This window comes from Giardia intestinalis, chromosome 5 (assembly GCF_000002435.2).
Source record: "Giardia intestinalis strain WB C6 chromosome 5, whole genome shotgun sequence".
NCBI classification, from domain to species: Eukaryota; Fornicata; order Diplomonadida; family Hexamitidae; genus Giardia; species Giardia duodenalis.
The window spans coordinates 3568540-3588876 of NC_051860.1; the positions used below are offsets into that span (position 1 = coordinate 3568540).

General features: G+C 55.3%; 7 protein-coding genes and 1 pseudogene across 7 annotated transcripts; 4 read left to right on the forward strand and 4 right to left on the reverse strand.

The window, feature by feature from the left end:
- Positions 1–109: 109 nt before the first annotated feature.
- Positions 110–1063, reverse strand: GL50803_0086468 (uncharacterized protein; the record flags this gene model as incomplete). Its single annotated transcript, XM_001704923.1, has 1 exon — positions 110–1063. The coding sequence occupies one exon, from the start codon at positions 1061–1063 to the stop codon at positions 110–112; it is 954 nt and encodes a 317-aa protein (XP_001704975.1).
- A 16-nt stretch (positions 1064–1079) lies between these two features.
- GL50803_00137679 (uncharacterized protein) lies at positions 1080–2186 on the reverse strand (the record flags this gene model as incomplete). The annotated part of the gene is made up of 1 exon (XM_001704922.1): positions 1080–2186. One exon carries the CDS (start codon positions 2184–2186, stop codon positions 1080–1082), a length of 1107 nt encoding a protein of 368 aa, XP_001704974.1.
- Positions 2187–2905: 719 nt separating this feature from the next.
- GL50803_00d103944 (Kinase, NEK) lies at positions 2906–5503 on the reverse strand (the record flags this gene model as incomplete). The annotated part of the gene is made up of 1 exon (XM_001705278.1): positions 2906–5503. The coding sequence occupies one exon, from the start codon at positions 5501–5503 to the stop codon at positions 2906–2908; it is 2598 nt and encodes an 865-aa protein (XP_001705330.1).
- A 517-nt stretch (positions 5504–6020) lies between these two features.
- On the reverse strand, positions 6021–8141 carry GL50803_00d41401 (pVSP; annotated as a pseudogene; the record flags this gene model as incomplete).
- A 512-nt stretch (positions 8142–8653) lies between these two features.
- GL50803_00113268 (uncharacterized protein) lies at positions 8654–9916 on the forward strand (the record flags this gene model as incomplete). The annotated part of the gene is made up of 1 exon (XM_001705281.1): positions 8654–9916. One exon carries the CDS (start codon positions 8654–8656, stop codon positions 9914–9916), a length of 1263 nt encoding a protein of 420 aa, XP_001705333.1.
- A 77-nt stretch (positions 9917–9993) lies between these two features.
- On the forward strand, positions 9994–13710 carry GL50803_0050127 (High cysteine membrane protein EGF-like; the record flags this gene model as incomplete). Its single annotated transcript, XM_038046133.1, has 1 exon — positions 9994–13710. The coding sequence occupies one exon, from the start codon at positions 9994–9996 to the stop codon at positions 13708–13710; it is 3717 nt and encodes a 1238-aa protein (XP_037902367.1).
- Positions 13711–14995: 1285 nt separating this feature from the next.
- Positions 14996–17152, forward strand: GL50803_0041401 (VSP; the record flags this gene model as incomplete). The annotated part of the gene is made up of 1 exon (XM_001705280.2): positions 14996–17152. One exon carries the CDS (start codon positions 14996–14998, stop codon positions 17150–17152), a length of 2157 nt encoding a protein of 718 aa, XP_001705332.2.
- Positions 17153–17669: 517 nt separating this feature from the next.
- Positions 17670–20267, forward strand: GL50803_00103944 (Kinase, NEK; the record flags this gene model as incomplete). Its single annotated transcript, XM_038045617.1, has 1 exon — positions 17670–20267. One exon carries the CDS (start codon positions 17670–17672, stop codon positions 20265–20267), a length of 2598 nt encoding a protein of 865 aa, XP_037902368.1.
- Between the last annotated feature and the right edge of the window lie 70 nt (positions 20268–20337).

The window sequence follows — 20337 nt, forward strand, 5'->3', positions numbered from 1 at the left end:
TCAGTCGACCTTGCAGCCTCAATCCCTATGAGCAGATCGCTTAGTTCACTTGAAGGGAATTCGAGAGTATAGAAATAGACATAGGGACACAGTGCCACTGAAGACCAGGCTACTCCTGATCTACCTTGAGGGTCTCCTCAGGCACGTCAACCTCTGACGGGTCGTTGGTTGGCTCTGCAGTGAGGGCGTCTGGCTGAGTAAGGGCGGTGGCCTTGGTGCGGTCGTACAGCTTCTTGACGGCGGCGCAAGGGCAGCACTTGAGCACGCTGATGGCAACCGTGACCAGGACACCCACGGTAACCGTCAGGGCAAGGGGCCAAACTGTCCAGCCAATATCGTAATCCATTGCGACAGTGAACGTGCACGTGGGCGACCCTGCAGTAGTGGTACCGTCTAACTTCAAGGTAACTCCACTCACTATATTGCCATAGTTCTTCTCGAGTACGTCTTTAAGAGAAGAGACAGTCATGGTGGTAACAGTAGTTGTTGATGAACTTGTCGATAGGTTCGATAATTTAACCGTTGCCATGAGGCGCTCGGCGGGGGGAGGGCCTGTGGGCACTCCATTGAGCTTGGGCCAGTGTCGCCTAACCTTCTCTGTGACAAGATCGGCCCACGGCTTTGTTTCTGAGGTGGTAAACTTGCTGTTGACGAAGTTGAAGTCCATTAGGCAGCTGGCACCTTCTCCGTTTGTGCATGTGAATTTCTGGCCCGACTGCGTGTATACAAAGCTTGAGGCCTTTCCGCCGAAGACCGTGCTGGAAAATGCAGTGATAGCGTAGCTCTTGCTGTCTCCGGTTTCTGTGGTAATGGATGCGCCAGGAGGATTGGCCAGTTCGATTCCGAAGTGGCTCGTGTCATCGAACCCGGCCTTTAGTATGTTGATCGAGTGCTTGTTTACCCTGACCGAGAACGTCAGGAGAACCGTTCGGGCACCGTTTGTCGTGGAGGTGCACGAGCCAGTGTATACCGTGTTGTAGCCTACCCGCTCACGGGGCTTGTGTGCTGGAAACGCCCCTGCCAGCAGGGCCTGGAAGAGGATGAGAGCAAATACCCCGGCCATTTGTTAATATTTGCGTCTAATTTACACCGTCCAAATCCGGCTCGGCAATGATGCCCTCGATGACCGTCAGCAGCGAGTCGGCTAGATAGCAGCGGTCTCCCAGCGACTCCACAGTGCTCAAGTGGAGCTCCCGCAGAAGGGGATAGGCTCCCAGGTCCTGCAGGCTTTTCTTTCCGTGATCGGTGTGGCAATACAGGAGCAAGCAATCGCTAAGGTTGGCACACGTCTCTTCGCTGGGAAACCTAAGCGACGAAAGGCTAGCCATGTGCGCCTGAATCCTCTCTGGCAGGGCAGCATGCTCTTCTGGAGTCAGCCCGGCTCCACGTGGCTCCGCTTTGGTCTCAAGGCTTCTCTCGCAAACAAGAGCTAGCAAGATATGTTCTACCAACGGCTCAAGCATCTCGGCGGTCTGAGCCCGGTTCTCGGCCTGATCGGACCCAGTAGCGGACTGGTCAGCGGGTCGGAGCATCAAAAACATGTTGTGGAGGAGCTGGCTGTACTGAAAGGATATCCCTGGATAATCAGCGGCTGTATCAACAATGTGGGCTCCAACAAGGTTCGCCGCGAGAGAGTCGACAAAGAGGTGCGCGACAGATGGAGCGTCCCCTGTGGCTGTGGCAATGTTGATCAGCAGGTAGAGCGATCGCTGAATGAGCGGAGCAGTGCCAACCGTTGCTTTAGTGAACGATATGTTAAACATGAGCCCTGCAGCATTTGGCAAGCTAGGAGACGTCAGCAGGGTCCTAGTTATCTCCAGACATCGAGTAAAATTTATCAGAATGGCAGCAAACACCGTGTGAATCCTATTCTCCGGTGTTAGACGCAGGAGGGCCATTAGAAGGTACTCTAAAAGAGGAGATAAAGACGGAGAGGCGGCGAGGGCGTCTAGAAACTCCTGGGCTCTGCTTGCAGCCAAAAAGACTTGCTGCGAGAGGAGAACCTCCGTGAGCTCCTCCTCCCGCTCTGGCGTGGACCTGGCCTTTGCAGACAGGGCATCGATGACAGCAGGGGACGACAGGGCGGAGATTACGTCGGGGTCATCCGAGGCCCGTACCAGCGTCGTGAGCGTCTCTGCAGTTAACGACGGCGGCGTCCTTTTCAGCGCAGAAAGACAGGGATCCATGTTCAGGGAAATGTCCTCAGTTGCCGGGGGCTGGCTCTTTGCCCACAACAGTGGGGGATTTTTTGCTACCCCCAACCTGGGGTGTAAAGCAGCCGGACTTCACCGTGCACAGAATAGAGCCTATCTTGGCTGGGACTACTTCCGAGTCCACACCGGTGGCTTTCTGCCGTACAACACACCACATCATTGGAACAAGAAGGCGTTGTGACTGAGGGGCTCTGGGCTGCTTATCCAATGAAGGGGCGGCTTCCAAGCTCACTGGCGGGATATACCTACGCTAGTGCACATTGTAGGCTACGCCAATGGAGCAGAGCTACGGCTCCGTCTGAACGGCCGCACATCCCGCTGTGCACCCCTGGATTAGCACTCGTGGCTACACGTACTGAACAGAACATCCCCGCCAGCTCGCCTGTTCTGCTGATACTGTCAGGATCACCGATCCCTCCAACGTCCCAGTAAGCCGGCCATCCGATACCGGCCAGGAAGCACAGATACATAGGACATCGGAGGATGCTCGAAATCTCCTGCTCTGGAATGGCTGTCGTCCTCCCCCTCTGGGTCTCTATTATAGTTGTACTAGTAGTCCACTGGCGTCCAACTCAATAATCACACACTCATCAAGCTAGTAACATCCAGAACAAGCCCTCTATAGATTCCTGCTAGTGTAACTGCCACGTGGTTGGAAGCGCACTACTAGAGGCTGGCCATTTACTATAGGGCTACTTTGTAAGGATGGCCACTATCTCCTCATAGCCTTTCTTCCTGGCCATGTCGAGGGGTGTCTCTGTACATGCACAAGTTAAATGGGGTTCTGTATTGTACTGGGTTCTTCTAACATCTCCTTCCTTCTCTGCAAGAAGTCTTACACACTCTATGTTGTTATTATCTATTGCCCATATAAGAGCAGTCCAGCCGTACTTATCATGCATCCCCGCCTCCCTGCCCAGAAGTAGCTTGACACATTCTGGATGATTATTACGTACTGCACCCATGAGAGCAGTTCTACCCTTATTGTCCTGCATGCCCCCCTCCTCACTCAAGAGTAATCTAATACATTCTAGATGACCGTTATATGCAGCAAGGATGAGAGCAGTCTGACCGTCACTGTCTTTCATTCCACTTTCGTGAGCTACTAGCTGTCTCACCGCTTCTGTGTATCCATATATTGCCGCTCTCATAAGTGCTGTTCCTTCGTATATTTCCCATTTATCTATTTTGACATATTCTGCTTTTCGTCCTTTTTGAAGAGATATAAGTGTTTTCAGCACCTCTACATCGTTTGTATCTGCCGCCCGCATAAGAGCCGTAGTACCTCTGCCATCTGTTGGGCTGAGAATCTCTACGACGTCCTCGTAGCCCGCTTGTGCAGCAAGCGTCAGAGCTGTATCGCCATCATCATTCTTCTTTTCCTTGTCAGAGAGCTGATTCCTGACTGTTTCAATGTCTCCAATGAAGGAAGCACACATGAGTTGGGTCCAGGATGAAGCCTCGTATTCACGAAGAATCATAGCAGTGTCTGTACGGTCATTATTGAGAGCATGCACGAACGCTGTGTTCCCACTGCTATCCTTTATTCCTTTCTGGATTGGTATAAGCAGTTTTACCATCTCAGTATCTCCTCTGGCTGCTGCCCTCATGAGTGCCGTGATATCATCTTTATCTGTAGGATCGTCGTGCTCTACGAGGATCTCAACGAGTTCTGGATGTCCATTCTTAAGAGCGTAGTATAAGGCGTTGTGATTCTGCTTATCCTTTATTCCCTTTTCGTGACCAAGAAGGATTTTTACCATTTCAAGATTCCCCTTTTGTGCGGCAACCATTAAGGCAGTTTTGCCTTCATTGTCAGCCAGACCCTTTTCATGTGAGGCCAGAAGGGATGCAACTTCTGCATGGCCTTTCTCTGCGGCGATCATCAAAGCAGTTTGATTATTCTTGTTTGTCTCTCTACACTCGTGAAGAATGAGAATCCTGGTTACCTCAGGATGGTTGTTGTATGAGGCGTGCATGAGCGCAGTCCAGCCGTTCTTGTCCTGGAGGCCGTTTTCCTCCCCAACAAGCAACTCGACGGGATCAACGTGCCCCTGCTGGGCCGCGTGCATGAGGGCCGTCATCCCCTGTGCGTCACGCTGACCAACGCCGAGTCTTTCTTCAAGCAGCATCCAGACGGTCTCCGTGCTATTCGTATGCGCGGCACGCATCAGCCTTGGCAGCAAAAAGAGGCTGGACTGAGGGTCAGTCGTGTTCATCCTGTCACTGAACTGTGCAAGCCTATTCTCCAGTGCCTTAATCATAGCTAGATGTTCCTTACTTTGGTCTTCAAGTGCGTCGATCTTAGTAGATTTAATCTTAACATCCTCTTCCAGCAGCGCGATCCTGGCGTTAGCGCCATTCAGCGCAGCCTCCAAGGATCCGCACTTATACTTCAGCATCACGCACTGACCTCCCAACTCACCAACTGGGATGTCGAATGTAGCGAGCGTCTCGTGCAGCTCCCTGGCCGTCGGCCTCCTCTCTGGCTCCAATACGAATATCCGCTCCAGAACACTCTTTATGAAGCCATCAGTGACACCGCTCAGGTCCGGCCTCCACCCATCGATGAAGACCTCTGCCGGCTCCTTGCCCCCCAAGAAGTCCGGTCTCCTCAGAGTTACTAATTCATAAATGATGACCCCGAGGCTCCATACGTCGGAGGCAGGGCTGGCCTCGTTGTGGAGGAGCACCTCGGGGGCAACGTATGCCATTATTCCTATGAGAGTGCTCCCACTCCACAGGGCGTCCCTGCAGAGGCCGAAGTCGGCGATGACGAAGCGCTCTCCGTCTGCGTTGATAAATATATTGGCAGGCCTGAGGTCGCGGTGGACGAGGCCTCTAGTGTTTGCTCCATTGACGCTGTGGAGGTAGGCGAGGGCGGCGGTGAGCTGTTTCATGACAGAGAGAATCACGCCGGCAGACACGGGGATCTTCCTTCGCTTGTGCTCAGTGAGGAGGCGCTCAAGGGTCTTGTCGTGCCGGTCCGTGACGACGTAGAAGAAGCTTTCGTCTTCGACAACTTGATGGTACTTGATGACTCCCGGGTGAAAGAGGGTAAAAAGAGCGGCCAGCTCAAGCTTGATAGTATCCACGCTGCTCCTATCCAAGCCTTCAAGCAAGATCTCCTTCACGGCGAGACTCGGATAACCTTCGAGGGAGTAGACTACACCTGTGGCATCTCTTCCTAGCACGCCATTCAGCCGCTCGTGGAGCTCCTTAAAGGTGAACGGTGGGATGGTGGGAGTCACTGCAGAAAGACTGAATGCGTTATTGCCATTGTCGGCCATGACAGTTTATTTTCAAAAATAAGACCAAGCGATTGGATTGAACGAGTGATTGGGCCGCACCCTCAGAGGCTACAAGAGAGCACAGGCATCTGCCAGCCTCACTTCTCGAATCTGTGTTCACGACAGCAGACACGTCGTCCCATACACTGTGGAGCGCCCTTGCATGCGCTGGCATGGCGTCCCTGTCTGTCCTGGCCCGTTCGCGACTATCACGCATTACTAGTACTCTGCGCCAGCTCTCTCGACTGTGTAGTCATGGCAATTCCACGTGTGCACAGGCCATCTAGCAGCACTCGCCCGCGTCCTCTGCTCCTCCGCCACTCATCCACGCGGGCCATGCAGGGTCTAGTGGCCCTTCCAGCGCTGGCCACGTTGGTGCTCTCTTCTGATGCTGCATGCCCTACAGGATCACCCGTGCTCACCATATTCCTAGAACCCATCACGCACCAGGGGGCTCCCTCGCAATTGGTGCCCAGAAAGTCGCGAGCAGGATTCATCGGCGCGTTTACTACCTAAGTCATGCCTTCCCTCTGCATATGAACCACCAGCAGAGGAAGCCCACAAGGCCAGCCACGACGACCACCACGGCGACGGAGATACCTGCTATGGCCCCCGTGGAGAGCCCGCTACTCTTGTTGGCGCCAGAGGACACACACTTGTCACCCTCCAGACTGTAGTCGTCCCCGCACTGACCGCACTTGTTCTCCTCGCTGCACCTGACGCACCCGTCGATACTGCAGGGGATGCACTTCGTTCCGTCTGTGTTCGGTCTCTGGTCTTTACTGGTACAGGCCTCGCACTTGCCGCCTGCTCCACAGTGCGAGCATCCGTCAATGGTACATGTGAAGCACCCGCTCCCAGCCAGGTTGGGTTTATTATTGCCGCTACACGCTGTGCACGTGGCAGGGGCCATGCCAGGAGCCTCTAGCGCTGCTGGGGCCGTGCATGCTGTGCAGCCATATACCCCCACATATGCCTTAGCGGTGCTGCCAGCCCCTATCACTGTGCCAAGGGGGTTCTCGCAGGCCAGGACAGACTGATCAGTATTGGATGCCCCCGGGACCAGGAAGTACCGGCTGTTCTCGCTGGGGGCGGTGCACCTCCCTCCCTCGGCAGTCTTGCACATGTGGCTGCCAGGAGCCTTCTGAGTACTGTAGCAGCCGCCCATGTACAGGAAGTACCCGGCAGCACACTGGGTGCAGACGCCATTGGCACAGGTGTTGTCACCCTTAGTTCCTGTGCAGACGCCATCGATGGGGAACGTGGCGGGGTCTCCGCACAGCGAGCAGTACTGGGAGAACGCCCCGGCGCTGTCAACGACGACCGCCCCGCAGGCCCCAGACGTCCCCCCGCAGGCCGTGGGGTCCTCGCAGGCCTTTGTGCACTTCACCGGATTGGTTCCCTCCTTGCGATAGTTGGGCTTACAGGAGTTGCAGGTCAACGAGCCAGCGAAGGTGCACGTTGCACACCCATCGACTCCATCTGTCGGGTTATCACAGGGGACGCATGTGCCGGGGGAAGTGCCCCCTCTCAAGAAGAACCCGGTCTTGCAGGTTTGGCATTTGGTCTTGTCAGCTTTCTCAGAGCAGGTTGCGCAGTTCTCGCCACAGGCGTCACATGTGAAGCCGCTGTTGGTGTTCTTGATGTACCCCTCCAGGCACTCTGTGCAGGTCGGCGGTGTGGCGCCAGTCCTCGAGCACTTCTTACAGCCGACGATGCCCTGGTTCTTCTTCTCTTGCTCTGTCACTGTGTCGCTGCATAGAATACACGCTGTTGCGTCGTCTTTCATGAATAGCCCACTATCGGTGGCTTTGCAGCCGTCGTCTGTCTTTTCCACGCACGTCGTCGTCCCGTCGGCAGCAGTTCTTACCAGCTTCCCGTTACAATCGGTGCACCTCGGCTTTCCCGTGGCGTCACTATATTCGCATGCCGCGCACCCAGCTATGTCAGTAGCGCAGGCCTTGCACTCGTCTGCTTTTGGGTCTGCATAGCTATCACTACCACATCCACCAGCCTCTACACACTCAGTGCCCTTCAGGAACTTCCCCCCAAGGCAGGCGGTGCACTGGGTCGGCGTAGCAGACTCACACGTCAAACAGCCGGGTCCGCATTGCACACATGCACCATCCTTCGTAGCGTACCCTCCTTGGCATGCAGTGCACGTGGCAGCCCCTGTACCGCCACCTGGCGCCGTGCATGTGTAGCAGCCCGCCACCCCCGTGACTCCGTCTCGCGGAGTGACGTCTGAGCAAAGCACGCACTCGTTGCCAGGGGCTACTGGGCTGGCCGGGTTCTGGAATAGATACACAGCGTCTGCCTTGCAGGTGGTGCACACCCCCTTGTCGGCCGCCGTGCAGATCTCAGACCACTGGCTCGTCTTGTAGCACCCGCCCATGAAGAGGAAGTACCCGTCCCCGCACTTTCCGCAGGCAGTATCCGAGCCCGCCAACGCGGTCCCGTCTGCCCTGGTGCACCCGGCCGCCGCGGCCTGGGGGGAGCCGGGGGGCCAGCAGAAGCCGCCGACCGGGACGCCCCCGGCCCTGCACTCGGTGCAGATCTCGGAGTACCCGACCGTCTCGCACTTGTCGGTCTGGCAGCTCGCGGCATGGTCTCCGTCTGGCTGATAGGCCGCCGCGAGTGTGACTGCAAGCGTGGTTCCTACACACAGCAGTGGGTATCGCCTCAGAGGGCCCGCCTCCGCCACCTGCTGTGTACCGAATGTTGTGCTTGCAATGGGGAGTGCATGTTGAGATGTGGTCGATAGGCGCCCTGCAGACCCTGTGGTGGGCGGCACTCGGCCTTCCTAGAAGCTATGCTCCCAGTAGATGGCTACAGTGAGCAAGCCCTGACTCGTCTGGCTTCAGTTCCGTACGTAGTTTATTGCTCAGTCGATTGTGAACAGCCCTTGAGGCCCGGTGCCCTAATCCGGTATTGGGGATCTGACTATGTAACACGCCACTGAAGTAGAGTGGGTGTTTCCAAAAGCGCGTGACTTGATGCAACTCTCCAGTGCATCGGTTCGCCCTACCACGGGGGATAGCCGGGGCTGGCCTGGACAGGGCTTTTCTCTCGTACCGATCAGTTCACAGGTTTCCTTCTTATGTTTACAACATACTAATAAATAAGCCAAGCCAGTCCTAGGCACACCGCATGCTGATTCTCCTGTGTGCTGCTGCATGTCTCGCCGAGGCGTGCGGGACAGGACCTGCATGTGTTAACGGAGACTGCGCCTACGGGGACGGAGCACACTTCTGCCAGTGCAGGCGGGGCTGGGCGGGGGCTGCGTGCGATGCTCCCCGTGCAGGGTTCTGCAGGGTAACTACTAATACTGGCAAGGCGTCTACAGACAGGGCCGTCAACTACGCCTGCCTCGTGAACGGGACGGAGTGCACAGGGTCGAGCAAGTGCACCTACTACGCGGGGGCGTACTCGTGCGACCCCTGTCCCGATGGCTTCGTGTCCTACGAGGGCGAGTGCCTGCCGAGGGGCTGCTTCAACACCGACGACTTCTCAAACCAGGAGGCAACGAAGGCCCCCTGCAACGGCCGCGGCCGCTGCCTCCTGAAGGACCCCGGGCTGGCCGGGCTGAGTGCTGACGACTACGCGTGCGACTGCTACCCGATCTACCGCGGGGGCCTCTGCCAGTCGTGCGACGACGCCAACGCGATCGCTACAGAAAGCTCTTCGTCTGACGCCCTCCCTACGTGCAATGCGCGGGCCTGCCAGGACTCGGATGGCATCGTGTGCTCAGGCCAGGGAACGTGCACCCTCGACGTGGGCCTCGATCGCGAATCGTACCGCTACCGCTGCAAGTGCAATGATGGCTACACACGCGTTGGGCACAGGTGCGTCAGGACGGAGTGCGTGGCCACGATTGACGGGTCCCCGGTCGTCTGCGGGGGCTTCGGGAAGTGCACAGATGAAGGAAACAACGGGGTGTTCAGATGTGTTTGCGATTCGGATGCAGTCCAGGTCGATAAGTTTTGCACATATTCCGCGTGCACAGACGAGTCCCGCTCAAAGATCTGTGGCGGAGTGGGCGCGTGTGTGCGCAATGGCGCTGGCTATAGTTGCGATTGCCGAGGGCTTGCCACGGGCGACCTCTGCGATACTTGCACTGACAAGTCTGCTAAGATAAATGGCACCTGTGTTCCAGTGGGGTGCCTCACTTCAAACAACCAGGAATCATGCAAGAACGGAGGAACATGTGTCAAGTCCAACGGCGAGTACCACTGCCGCTGCCCGGACATGCTCTTGCCGTCGACGGAGAGTGCACGTCCCCCGCGTGCATGGACGAGGAACTGGGGAAGGTCTGCTCGGGGCACGGCACGTGCAAGACGGACGATCTACGAAATATACAATGCACTTGTGATCAGGACTATACCTACATCGCTCCGGGGCGTTGCATCTTGAGCACTTTGGTAGATAGCCCTGCCACGGTTTGCAGTGACCATGGACGCATTGTCGTTAGTGCTGAGGCTCCTGATACGATGACGTGCCAGTGTTCGCCTATCCACACAGGAGCTAAGTGCGCAGAATGTGATCAACAGAACGCGCAAATGATTGGCGAGAAATGTATTGCAAAGAAGTGCATTGTGCAGCAACAGCCACCGGATCCACAGCCCAGTCTGCGCACGGCTACTGCTCAGGATATCTGCGGGAACACAGGCACGTACACCACTTATGGTGATCCGAGCAATCCGTTCATCACATGCGTCCCTAAAGATGCTGATAGTGGAAATGTCTCCGCCTACAACGGCACCTTCTCTGCTAAACCTGGATGTGTATTTATCAGTAAGATAGACAAGACAAGAAGATTCTTTTGTGGATTCCTTGAGAATATAACAGAAAACCTGTCAACTGGTAACTTGCCTACGTGCGCTAAACCTTCCGAAAAACCCGATCTGCCTGAAACATGTACTCACTGTCCAACTGACTTTCACCTTGTACACTTTGGGGAAAACAATAGCACATGTATGCACAAGAGTTGTCACGATGGCAAATCCAGTCATATGTGGTACAATTACTGCGGCGGCGTGGGAGACTGTATTCAGAAGAAGGATAAAAGCGGATACGAGTGTGATTGTGGGACTGCTGCTAAATGGGATCCAAATTTGAAGGCGTGTGTTACTGATGCATGCAAGCTCAACAAGAGTCTTGCTGGCCCCTATGCACCAGACTACTGTATTCCTCAGTCTACCTTTACACTCGAATGCACTGTCGGACGGGACGCAACGTGGCAGTGTAATTGCACTGGGGACTATGTTACGTACAACAAGACGTGCATTTCAAAGAGTAAGAACGCTGATCCAAAGACTCAGCGAGCAAGGGGACTCTGTGGCGGCCCCGGGGCGGGATATATAGACAGTACTGGAACCTGCGTCTGCAGCAATGGCTTCCTCAAGATCGGTGACATGTGCTACAGCTACGACTGCCTGCCAGTTGGCATATCAGATAACATAAGGAATCCGGATATCAACGTGCTTGTCTGCTCCGGAAAGGGGGTCTGCGCATACAACCAGCTGACTGGCCGGTACGGCTGCGAGTGCAGCGACGGACTGGAGGCCTTCGGGGGCTACTGCACTCATCCAGGATGCGCCGGAAAGGTAATGCATAACGGAGAAATTAAGTATGTTGAGTGCAAAATCTACGATGGAACAACTGGAGATTGTACAAACGATAAGGGCACATATTCCTGCAAGTGTACTACTCCGTATAGATCTGTCAATGGGATCTGTGTTCATCAGCGTTGCGTATCGTATGATAACGTCTATTGCGGAGGAGATGTCCTGGCTGCATGCGTGCAGGGGAGTAATTACTATTACGGGTGTGTCTGCTCCGAAGGCTATGAGAGGGGCCAGCTCAATTCGGAATGCATTCCAAGTAAGTGTGTTTACAGAAGGCTGCTGAGTGATCCCACTATTGCATGCAATGGGTTAGGAACATGTGGCGGAGAAGGATCTTTGTTGAAGAATAGGCGGTGTGAGTGCAAGTCTGGTGCTAAGCTAGTCACACTTAGAGATGTGAATGGGGAGTTGAGAGAAACATGTATATTAAGTGAGTGCATTTCTAGTGAGGACGGAGTGGAACCGCCGATTATCTGTGGAGGACTAGGCAGTTGTGGGTCCACAGGATGCGTATGCGATCTGGGGACAAAGTTATTTAAAAAGGCTTGCTTTGGCATCAACTGCTTTATTAACACCGTAGATGATAGCGGACAACTTGTTGAGTCTGTGTGCGGTGGCGAGACCGTTGGGGTGTGCACAAAGATAGCGTCGCACGGCGATCGTCGAGACTACGCTTGTAAGTGCAAGGACCCGAAGCCTGACGAGTATGAAGAACTTGATGGGTTCTGTCTACCAAAAGCTTGCATATTTGAAATCACAACCTTGACTAATCAGCAGGTGAGGACGATGTGCGGTGGAAAGCAGTTTGGAACATGCGTTCTTAATGCTACTCAATCATCCAAGTCATACTGTAAGTGCATAAATCGATATGACATTATTCAAATAACAAATGGAAAGTGTATGAAGAAAACCTGTCTTAGCGACTCTCTTTCTGGAGGTCCGGAGGGATACGTTGAATGTTCTGGACATGGGAAGTGTATAGGGGATCATATTGTGGGGTACTCGTGCAATTGTGACGAAAATTATCAAACGGTTGCAGACGATCGCCGTTATTTGTGCGTACCAGCTGTCTGTGTTGTATCAGAGACAAATTCCAGTACTATATGCAACGGAAGAGGGACCTGTCAGTTCAAGACAGACCCAGGAAAGTGCGAGTGTAGGCCTGGGTATGATGGTACCAAATGTGAGACGTGTGCAAATGGCTACAAGGAACACACAGATGCACAGTGCTACCTCAATGGCTGTCCGGCAGACAATTGTGGCACGGAGGAAAATACTAGCGTAGGGGCTTGCCAATTTAGCGGAAACAGTTTTGCTTGCGTCTGCGTCAACTCGAGCTTCGTCGTTGACAGTGCTAGCAAGAAGTGCCGAAAATCCAGATGCGTTTGGTCGGATCCATACGATCAGACAGAAAAAACGTGCTATGGCATGGGTACGTGCAATGATAACGGCGAGGACACTGGGGCGTGTGTTTGCAACCCCGGGACAACCCTAGTCGGGACAAACATCTGTGTTTATAGCCAGTGCATCTCGGATGGAAGCGACCCCAAAGCAATATGCAAGGGGCGCGGGACATGCGTAGAGGGCCCTGTCGCCGGGACAGGACTGTGCAGATGCGACAGCAGCAGATACCGCACAGACAAGAAGACCGGCCAGTGCTTTGTCAAGGAGTGCTTCGGGGCACACGAGAGCATCCTGGCCGAGGTCTGCGATGGCGGTGGAACATGCAGTGAAGACACTAAAAAGTGCAACTGTAGCGTAGACGGCTTCCAGAGCCTCGACGGCCAGAACGGCTGCGTGCACAGCAGCTGCGTCTCGTCGAACAACAAGCTTTGTAGCGGCTTTGGGGCCTGCGAGAAGACCGGTGACACCTACGGCTGCCTGTGCGCAAGTTACTATACTCTGGTCGACAAAGACTGCATCCCCACAAGGTGTCTCAAGGACGGGAAAGTCTGCAACGGCGGCGGCACGTGCTCCGGCGAGGGATCCTCTGCGACCTGTAGCTGCAACCAGGGCTGGGCTTCGCTGAATAACCTCTGCTACCCGGCAGCCTGCGTTTCCAGTGGGACGCTCTGCGGGGGGAATGGCAACTGTCCACTTTCCACAGATAGTACATGCGAGTGCAAGTATGGGTATGAAAGTGTTCTTGACCAGCTCTGTATCAGCAGCCAGTGCGTCCAGCGCGGCACCGACGGCACCGTGACGATCTGCGGGGGCAACGGCAGGTGCGTGTCTGAGAACGGCGTGACTCCCAGCTGCGTGTGCAACGAGGGCTTCTCTCTCACAAGCGACTTCGTCTGCGGAGTCCCTGCTCCATCCAACAAGTCATCAAGTACCATAACGATTGCAGTCGTGGTCGTCGTCCTCCTCGTCCTCGTTGCAGTGGCCGGCTTCCTCGTCTGGTGGTTCGTGATACGGCCCAGGAAGAGCGGTGAGTTGAGGGAGCGCGCCCCGCGGAAAGGCCCTAGCTTTAGTGGCTCGCAAAAGCTCAAGAAGCAAGCAAGCTCCAAGGCGTCGCTCCACGCCACTGCGCCCCTACTGAGCCGGTCATCTCATGCCGGTTCTAGTGTCCAGCTCTAGTTCGCCGCCATCCATGCAAGATATTACAGCATGCACGAGTTGGCCCTCCAAAACTGTAAATCTGGGTATAAGACTCACTCAGCTCGAGTAGAGGAATCATCTACTGAGAGTAATTGTCCCTCGCCTGAAGCGTGTCCAGACGTCTCACGGGCAGCAAGCCTGGCCCTCTGAGGGTGGGGTGGTTGTAGGTAGCAAGCAGGGACTCTCCTCCACTGGTGCAAAGGGACGACCAGGGGCCCCGTGCGGTCGTCGGTGCCCGTGCCTCCGTGTCTCGTGCAGCGCAAGCTGGAGATCAGACCAGCCCGGCGACCAGTGCAGAGCCCGACAAGTGCAAGGCGGTGGGCGTGGGTGTCATCCAGCAATCAGAGGGATACCACAGCGAGAGGACAGGGGCACATACGGACACCACCCACCCGGTCCCCATCAGGAGCCCCCTATCAGTCCTCTTCTACCCACTAGCTGGACCGGGACCCAGGGACTGCAACTGTAGGAGCGCTGCCCGGGACACAGCCGGACGGACACCGAGGGGCCCAGCCAACGGGGAGCCCCGATGGCAGCAGTTGTGATAAATGGGAGCATCTAAAAGGACAGCGGCCAGAGCCTCACCCACCGTGAAGCGAGGGACCTCTAGCAAACCACACGAGCCTGTGAGAAGGCCAGGGCTTTAGACGCACACTCTCAGATAGCGCACGTCCCCGCGGAGCAACCGAGGAAGGCAAAAGACTCTGGATACAATACTAGAGAGAAGCCCCTGTTTGCTGTCTACAACCAACTCTCGCCCTCAGACTGGCCAGGAATTGAACGAGAAGTTATTCGTGAGACTCCTAGATCACGCTCAGATGGGGGCTTAGCAGCACAGTATAAACGGATATCAGTGTCTAGGGGAGCAGCCTGTTTGGCGTTGGCCGACTTAGTCTTGAGCAGAGCCATCCTCTCTAAGACGACCTGTATAAAGAGTGAGAGCAATAGCAAAGCATCAGGATAGTGATCGCCAGTTGGGTGCGGTAGAACACGTGATAGTTACGGGTGTCACATACAAGAAGGCTGTGGGCACTATGGTAGAGGACAGCACTCAATACTCCAGAGCTGGATGCCACTGCGCCCTAAGTACTGGTAGAGATGCGATCTGACAGTCAGCACTCTCCACTGGGCACGTATTGGACAGCCTTTTGAGATGGAAGTTGATGATAATCGAGATTGACTGGTAACTCTAAAAACAGAGCTTGTTCACCAGAAGAGTGCGCTGCCACCAGCAGAGCTTTATCACCATCTGTGTCGCACTATAATGTTGCTGATTGCATTGCACCTTGCGACAAGCATACTCGCGGCGCCTTGCCAGCCAGACGGAGACCATGCCGCGAGCTGCCAGACCGACAAGTGCGAGACGGTCGGGTACTCCGAGATCTGCACCGAGTGCAGGGCCGGGGGCGTCCCGGTCGGCGGCTTCTGCTGGCCCCCCGGCTCCCCCCAGGCCGCGGCGGCCGGGTGCACCAGGGCAGACGGGACCGCGTTGGCGGGCTCGGATACTGCCTGCGGAAAGTGCGGGGACGGGTACTTCCTCTTCATGGGCGGGTGCTACAAGACGAGCCAGTGGTCTGAGATCTGCACGGCGGCCGACAAGGGGGTGTGCACCACCTGCAAGGCAGACGCTGTGTATCTATTCCAGAACCCGGCCAGCCCAGTAGCCCCTGGCAACGAGTGCGTGCTTTGCTCAGACGTCACTCCGCGAGACGGAGTCACGGGGGTGGCGGGCTGCTACACATGCACGGCGCCAGGTGGCGGTACAGGGGCTGCCACGTGCACTGCATGCCAAGGAGGGTACGCTACGAAGGATGGTGCATGTGTGCAATGCGGACCCGGCTGTTTGACGTGTGAGTCTGCTACGCCGACCCAGTGCACCGCCTGCCTTGGGGGGAAGTTCCTGAAGGGCACTGAGTGTGTAGAGGCTGGTGGATGTGGTAGTGATAGCTATGCAGACCCAAAAGCAGACGAGTGCAAGGCCTGCGCTACTGACATAGCTGGGTGCGCGGCATGCGAATATAGTGACGCCACGGGAAAGCCGAGGTGCACCGATTGTAACGGGAAGCTGGTAAGAACTGCTGCCGACGGGACGACGACGTGCGTGGAAAAGACAGACGACGGCTGCAAAGCCACCGATAGTGGGCTATTCATGAAAGACGACGCAACAGCGTGTATTCTATGCAGCGACACAGTGACAGAGCAAGAGAAGAAGAACCAGGGCATCGTCGGCTGTAAGAAGTGCTCGAGGACTGGCGCCACACCGCCGACCTGCACAGAGTGCCTGGAGGGGTACATCAAGAACACCAACAGCGGCTTCACATGTGACGCCTGTGGCGAGAACTGCGCAACCTGCTCTGAGAAAGCTGACAAGACCAAATGCCAAACCTGCAAGACCGGGTTCTTCTTGAGAGGGGGCACTTCCCCCGGCACATGCGTCCCCTGTGATAACCCGACAGATGGAGTCGATGGGTGTGCAACGTGCACCTTCGCTGGCTCGTTGACCTGCAACTCCTGTAAGCCCAACTATCGCAAGGAGGGAACCAATCCGGTGAAGTGCACAAAGGCCTGCGAGGACCCCACGGCCTGCGGGGGGACGTCTGGGGCCTGCGGGGCGGTCGTCGTTGACAGCGCCGGGGCGTTCTCCCAGTACTGCTCGCTGTGCGGAGACCCCGCCACGTTCCCCATCGATGGCGTCTGCACAGGAACTAAGGGTGACAACACCTGTGCCAATGGCGTCTGCACCCAGTGTGCTGCCGGGTACTTCCTGTACATGGGCGGCTGCTACAGTACTCAGAAGGCTCCTGGCAGCCACATGTGCAAGACTGCCGAGGGAGGGAGGTGCACCGCCCCCAGCGAGAACAGCCGGTACTTCCTGGTCCCGGGGGCATCCAATACTGATCAGTCTGTCCTGGCCTGCGAGAACCCCCTTGGCACAGTGATAGGGGCTGGCAGCACCGCTAAGGCATATGTGGGGGTATATGGCTGCACAGCATGCACGGCCCCAGCAGCGCTAGAGGCTCCTGGCATGGCCCCTGCCACGTGCACAGCGTGTAGCGGCAATAATAAACCCAACCTGGCTGGGAGCGGGTGCTTCACATGTACCATTGACGGATGCTCGCACTGTGGAGCAGGCGGCAAGTGCGAGGCCTGTACCAGTAAAGACCAGAGACCGAACACAGACGGAACGAAGTGCATCCCCTGCAGTATCGACGGGTGCGTCAGGTGCAGCGAGGAGAACAAGTGCGGTCAGTGCGGGGACGACTACAGTCTGGAGGGTGACAAGTGTGTGTCCTCTGGCGCCAACAAGAGTAGCGGGCTCTCCACGGGGGCCATAGCAGGTATCTCCGTCGCCGTGGTGGTCGTCGTGGCTGGCCTTGTGGGCTTCCTCTGCTGGTGGTTCATATGCAGAGGGAAGGCATGACTTAGGTAGTAAACGCGCCGATGAATCCTGCTCGCGACTTTCTGGGCACCAATTGCGAGGGAGCCCCCTGGTGCGTGATGGGTTCTAGGAATATGGTGAGCACGGGTGATCCTGTAGGGCATGCAGCATCAGAAGAGAGCACCAACGTGGCCAGCGCTGGAAGGGCCACTAGACCCTGCATGGCCCGCGTGGATGAGTGGCGGAGGAGCAGAGGACGCGGGCGAGTGCTGCTAGATGGCCTGTGCACACGTGGAATTGCCATGACTACACAGTCGAGAGAGCTGGCGCAGAGTACTAGTAATGCGTGATAGTCGCGAACGGGCCAGGACAGACAGGGACGCCATGCCAGCGCATGCAAGGGCGCTCCACAGTGTATGGGACGACGTGTCTGCTGTCGTGAACACAGATTCGAGAAGTGAGGCTGGCAGATGCCTGTGCTCTCTTGTAGCCTCTGAGGGTGCGGCCCAATCACTCGTTCAATCCAATCGCTTGGTCTTATTTTTGAAAATAAACTGTCATGGCCGACAATGGCAATAACGCATTCAGTCTTTCTGCAGTGACTCCCACCATCCCACCGTTCACCTTTAAGGAGCTCCACGAGCGGCTGAATGGCGTGCTAGGAAGAGATGCCACAGGTGTAGTCTACTCCCTCGAAGGTTATCCGAGTCTCGCCGTGAAGGAGATCTTGCTTGAAGGCTTGGATAGGAGCAGCGTGGATACTATCAAGCTTGAGCTGGCCGCTCTTTTTACCCTCTTTCACCCGGGAGTCATCAAGTACCATCAAGTTGTCGAAGACGAAAGCTTCTTCTACGTCGTCACGGACCGGCACGACAAGACCCTTGAGCGCCTCCTCACTGAGCACAAGCGAAGGAAGATCCCCGTGTCTGCCGGCGTGATTCTCTCTGTCATGAAACAGCTCACCGCCGCCCTCGCCTACCTCCACAGCGTCAATGGAGCAAACACTAGAGGCCTCGTCCACCGCGACCTCAGGCCTGCCAATATATTTATCAACGCAGACGGAGAGCGCTTCGTCATCGCCGACTTCGGCCTCTGCAGGGACGCCCTGTGGAGTGGGAGCACTCTCATAGGAATAATGGCATACGTTGCCCCCGAGGTGCTCCTCCACAACGAGGCCAGCCCTGCCTCCGACGTATGGAGCCTCGGGGTCATCATTTATGAATTAGTAACTCTGAGGAGACCGGACTTCTTGGGGGGCAAGGAGCCGGCAGAGGTCTTCATCGATGGGTGGAGGCCGGACCTGAGCGGTGTCACTGATGGCTTCATAAAGAGTGTTCTGGAGCGGATATTCGTATTGGAGCCAGAGAGGAGGCCGACGGCCAGGGAGCTGCACGAGACGCTCGCTACATTCGACATCCCAGTTGGTGAGTTGGGAGGTCAGTGCGTGATGCTGAAGTATAAGTGCGGATCCTTGGAGGCTGCGCTGAATGGCGCTAACGCCAGGATCGCGCTGCTGGAAGAGGATGTTAAGATTAAATCTACTAAGATCGACGCACTTGAAGACCAAAGTAAGGAACATCTAGCTATGATTAAGGCACTGGAGAATAGGCTTGCACAGTTCAGTGACAGGATGAACACGACTGACCCTCAGTCCAGCCTCTTTTTGCTGCCAAGGCTGATGCGTGCCGCGCATACGAATAGCACGGAGACCGTCTGGATGCTGCTTGAAGAAAGACTCGGCGTTGGTCAGCGTGACGCACAGGGGATGACGGCCCTCATGCACGCGGCCCAGCAGGGGCACGTTGATCCCGTCGAGTTGCTTGTTGGGGAGGAAAACGGCCTCCAGGACAAGAACGGCTGGACTGCGCTCATGCACGCCTCATACAACAACCATCCTGAGGTAACCAGGATTCTCATTCTTCACGAGTGTAGAGAGACAAACAAGAATAATCAAACTGCTTTGATGATCGCCGCAGAGAAAGGCCATGCAGAAGTTGCATCCCTTCTGGCCTCACATGAAAAGGGTCTGGCTGACAATGAAGGCAAAACTGCCTTAATGGTTGCCGCACAAAAGGGGAATCTTGAAATGGTAAAAATCCTTCTTGGTCACGAAAAGGGAATAAAGGATAAGCAGAATCACAACGCCTTATACTACGCTCTTAAGAATGGACATCCAGAACTCGTTGAGATCCTCGTAGAGCACGACGATCCTACAGATAAAGATGATATCACGGCACTCATGAGGGCAGCAGCCAGAGGAGATACTGAGATGGTAAAACTGCTTATACCAATCCAGAAAGGAATAAAGGATAGCAGTGGGAACACAGCGTTCGTGCATGCTCTCAATAATGACCGTACAGACACTGCTATGATTCTTCGTGAATACGAGGCTTCATCCTGGACCCAACTCATGTGTGCTTCCTTCATTGGAGACATTGAAACAGTCAGGAATCAGCTCTCTGACAAGGAAAAGAAGAATGATGATGGCGATACAGCTCTGACGCTTGCTGCACAAGCGGGCTACGAGGACGTCGTAGAGATTCTCAGCCCAACAGATGGCAGAGGTACTACGGCTCTTATGCGGGCGGCAGATACAAACGATGTAGAGGTGCTGAAAACACTTATATCTCTTCAAAAAGGACGAAAAGCAGAATATGTCAAAATAGATAAATGGGAAATATACGAAGGAACAGCACTTATGAGAGCGGCAATATATGGATACACAGAAGCGGTGAGACAGCTAGTAGCTCACGAAAGTGGAATGAAAGACAGTGACGGTCAGACTGCTCTCATCCTTGCTGCATATAACGGTCATCTAGAATGTATTAGATTACTCTTGAGTGAGGAGGGGGGCATGCAGGACAATAAGGGTAGAACTGCTCTCATGGGTGCAGTACGTAATAATCATCCAGAATGTGTCAAGCTACTTCTGGGCAGGGAGGCGGGGATGCATGATAAGTACGGCTGGACTGCTCTTATATGGGCAATAGATAATAACAACATAGAGTGTGTAAGACTTCTTGCAGAGAAGGAAGGAGATGTTAGAAGAACCCAGTACAATACAGAACCCCATTTAACTTGTGCATGTACAGAGACACCCCTCGACATGGCCAGGAAGAAAGGCTATGAGGAGATAGTGGCCATCCTTACAAAGTAGCCCTATAGTAAATGGCCAGCCTCTAGTAGTGCGCTTCCAACCACGTGGCAGTTACACTAGCAGGAATCTA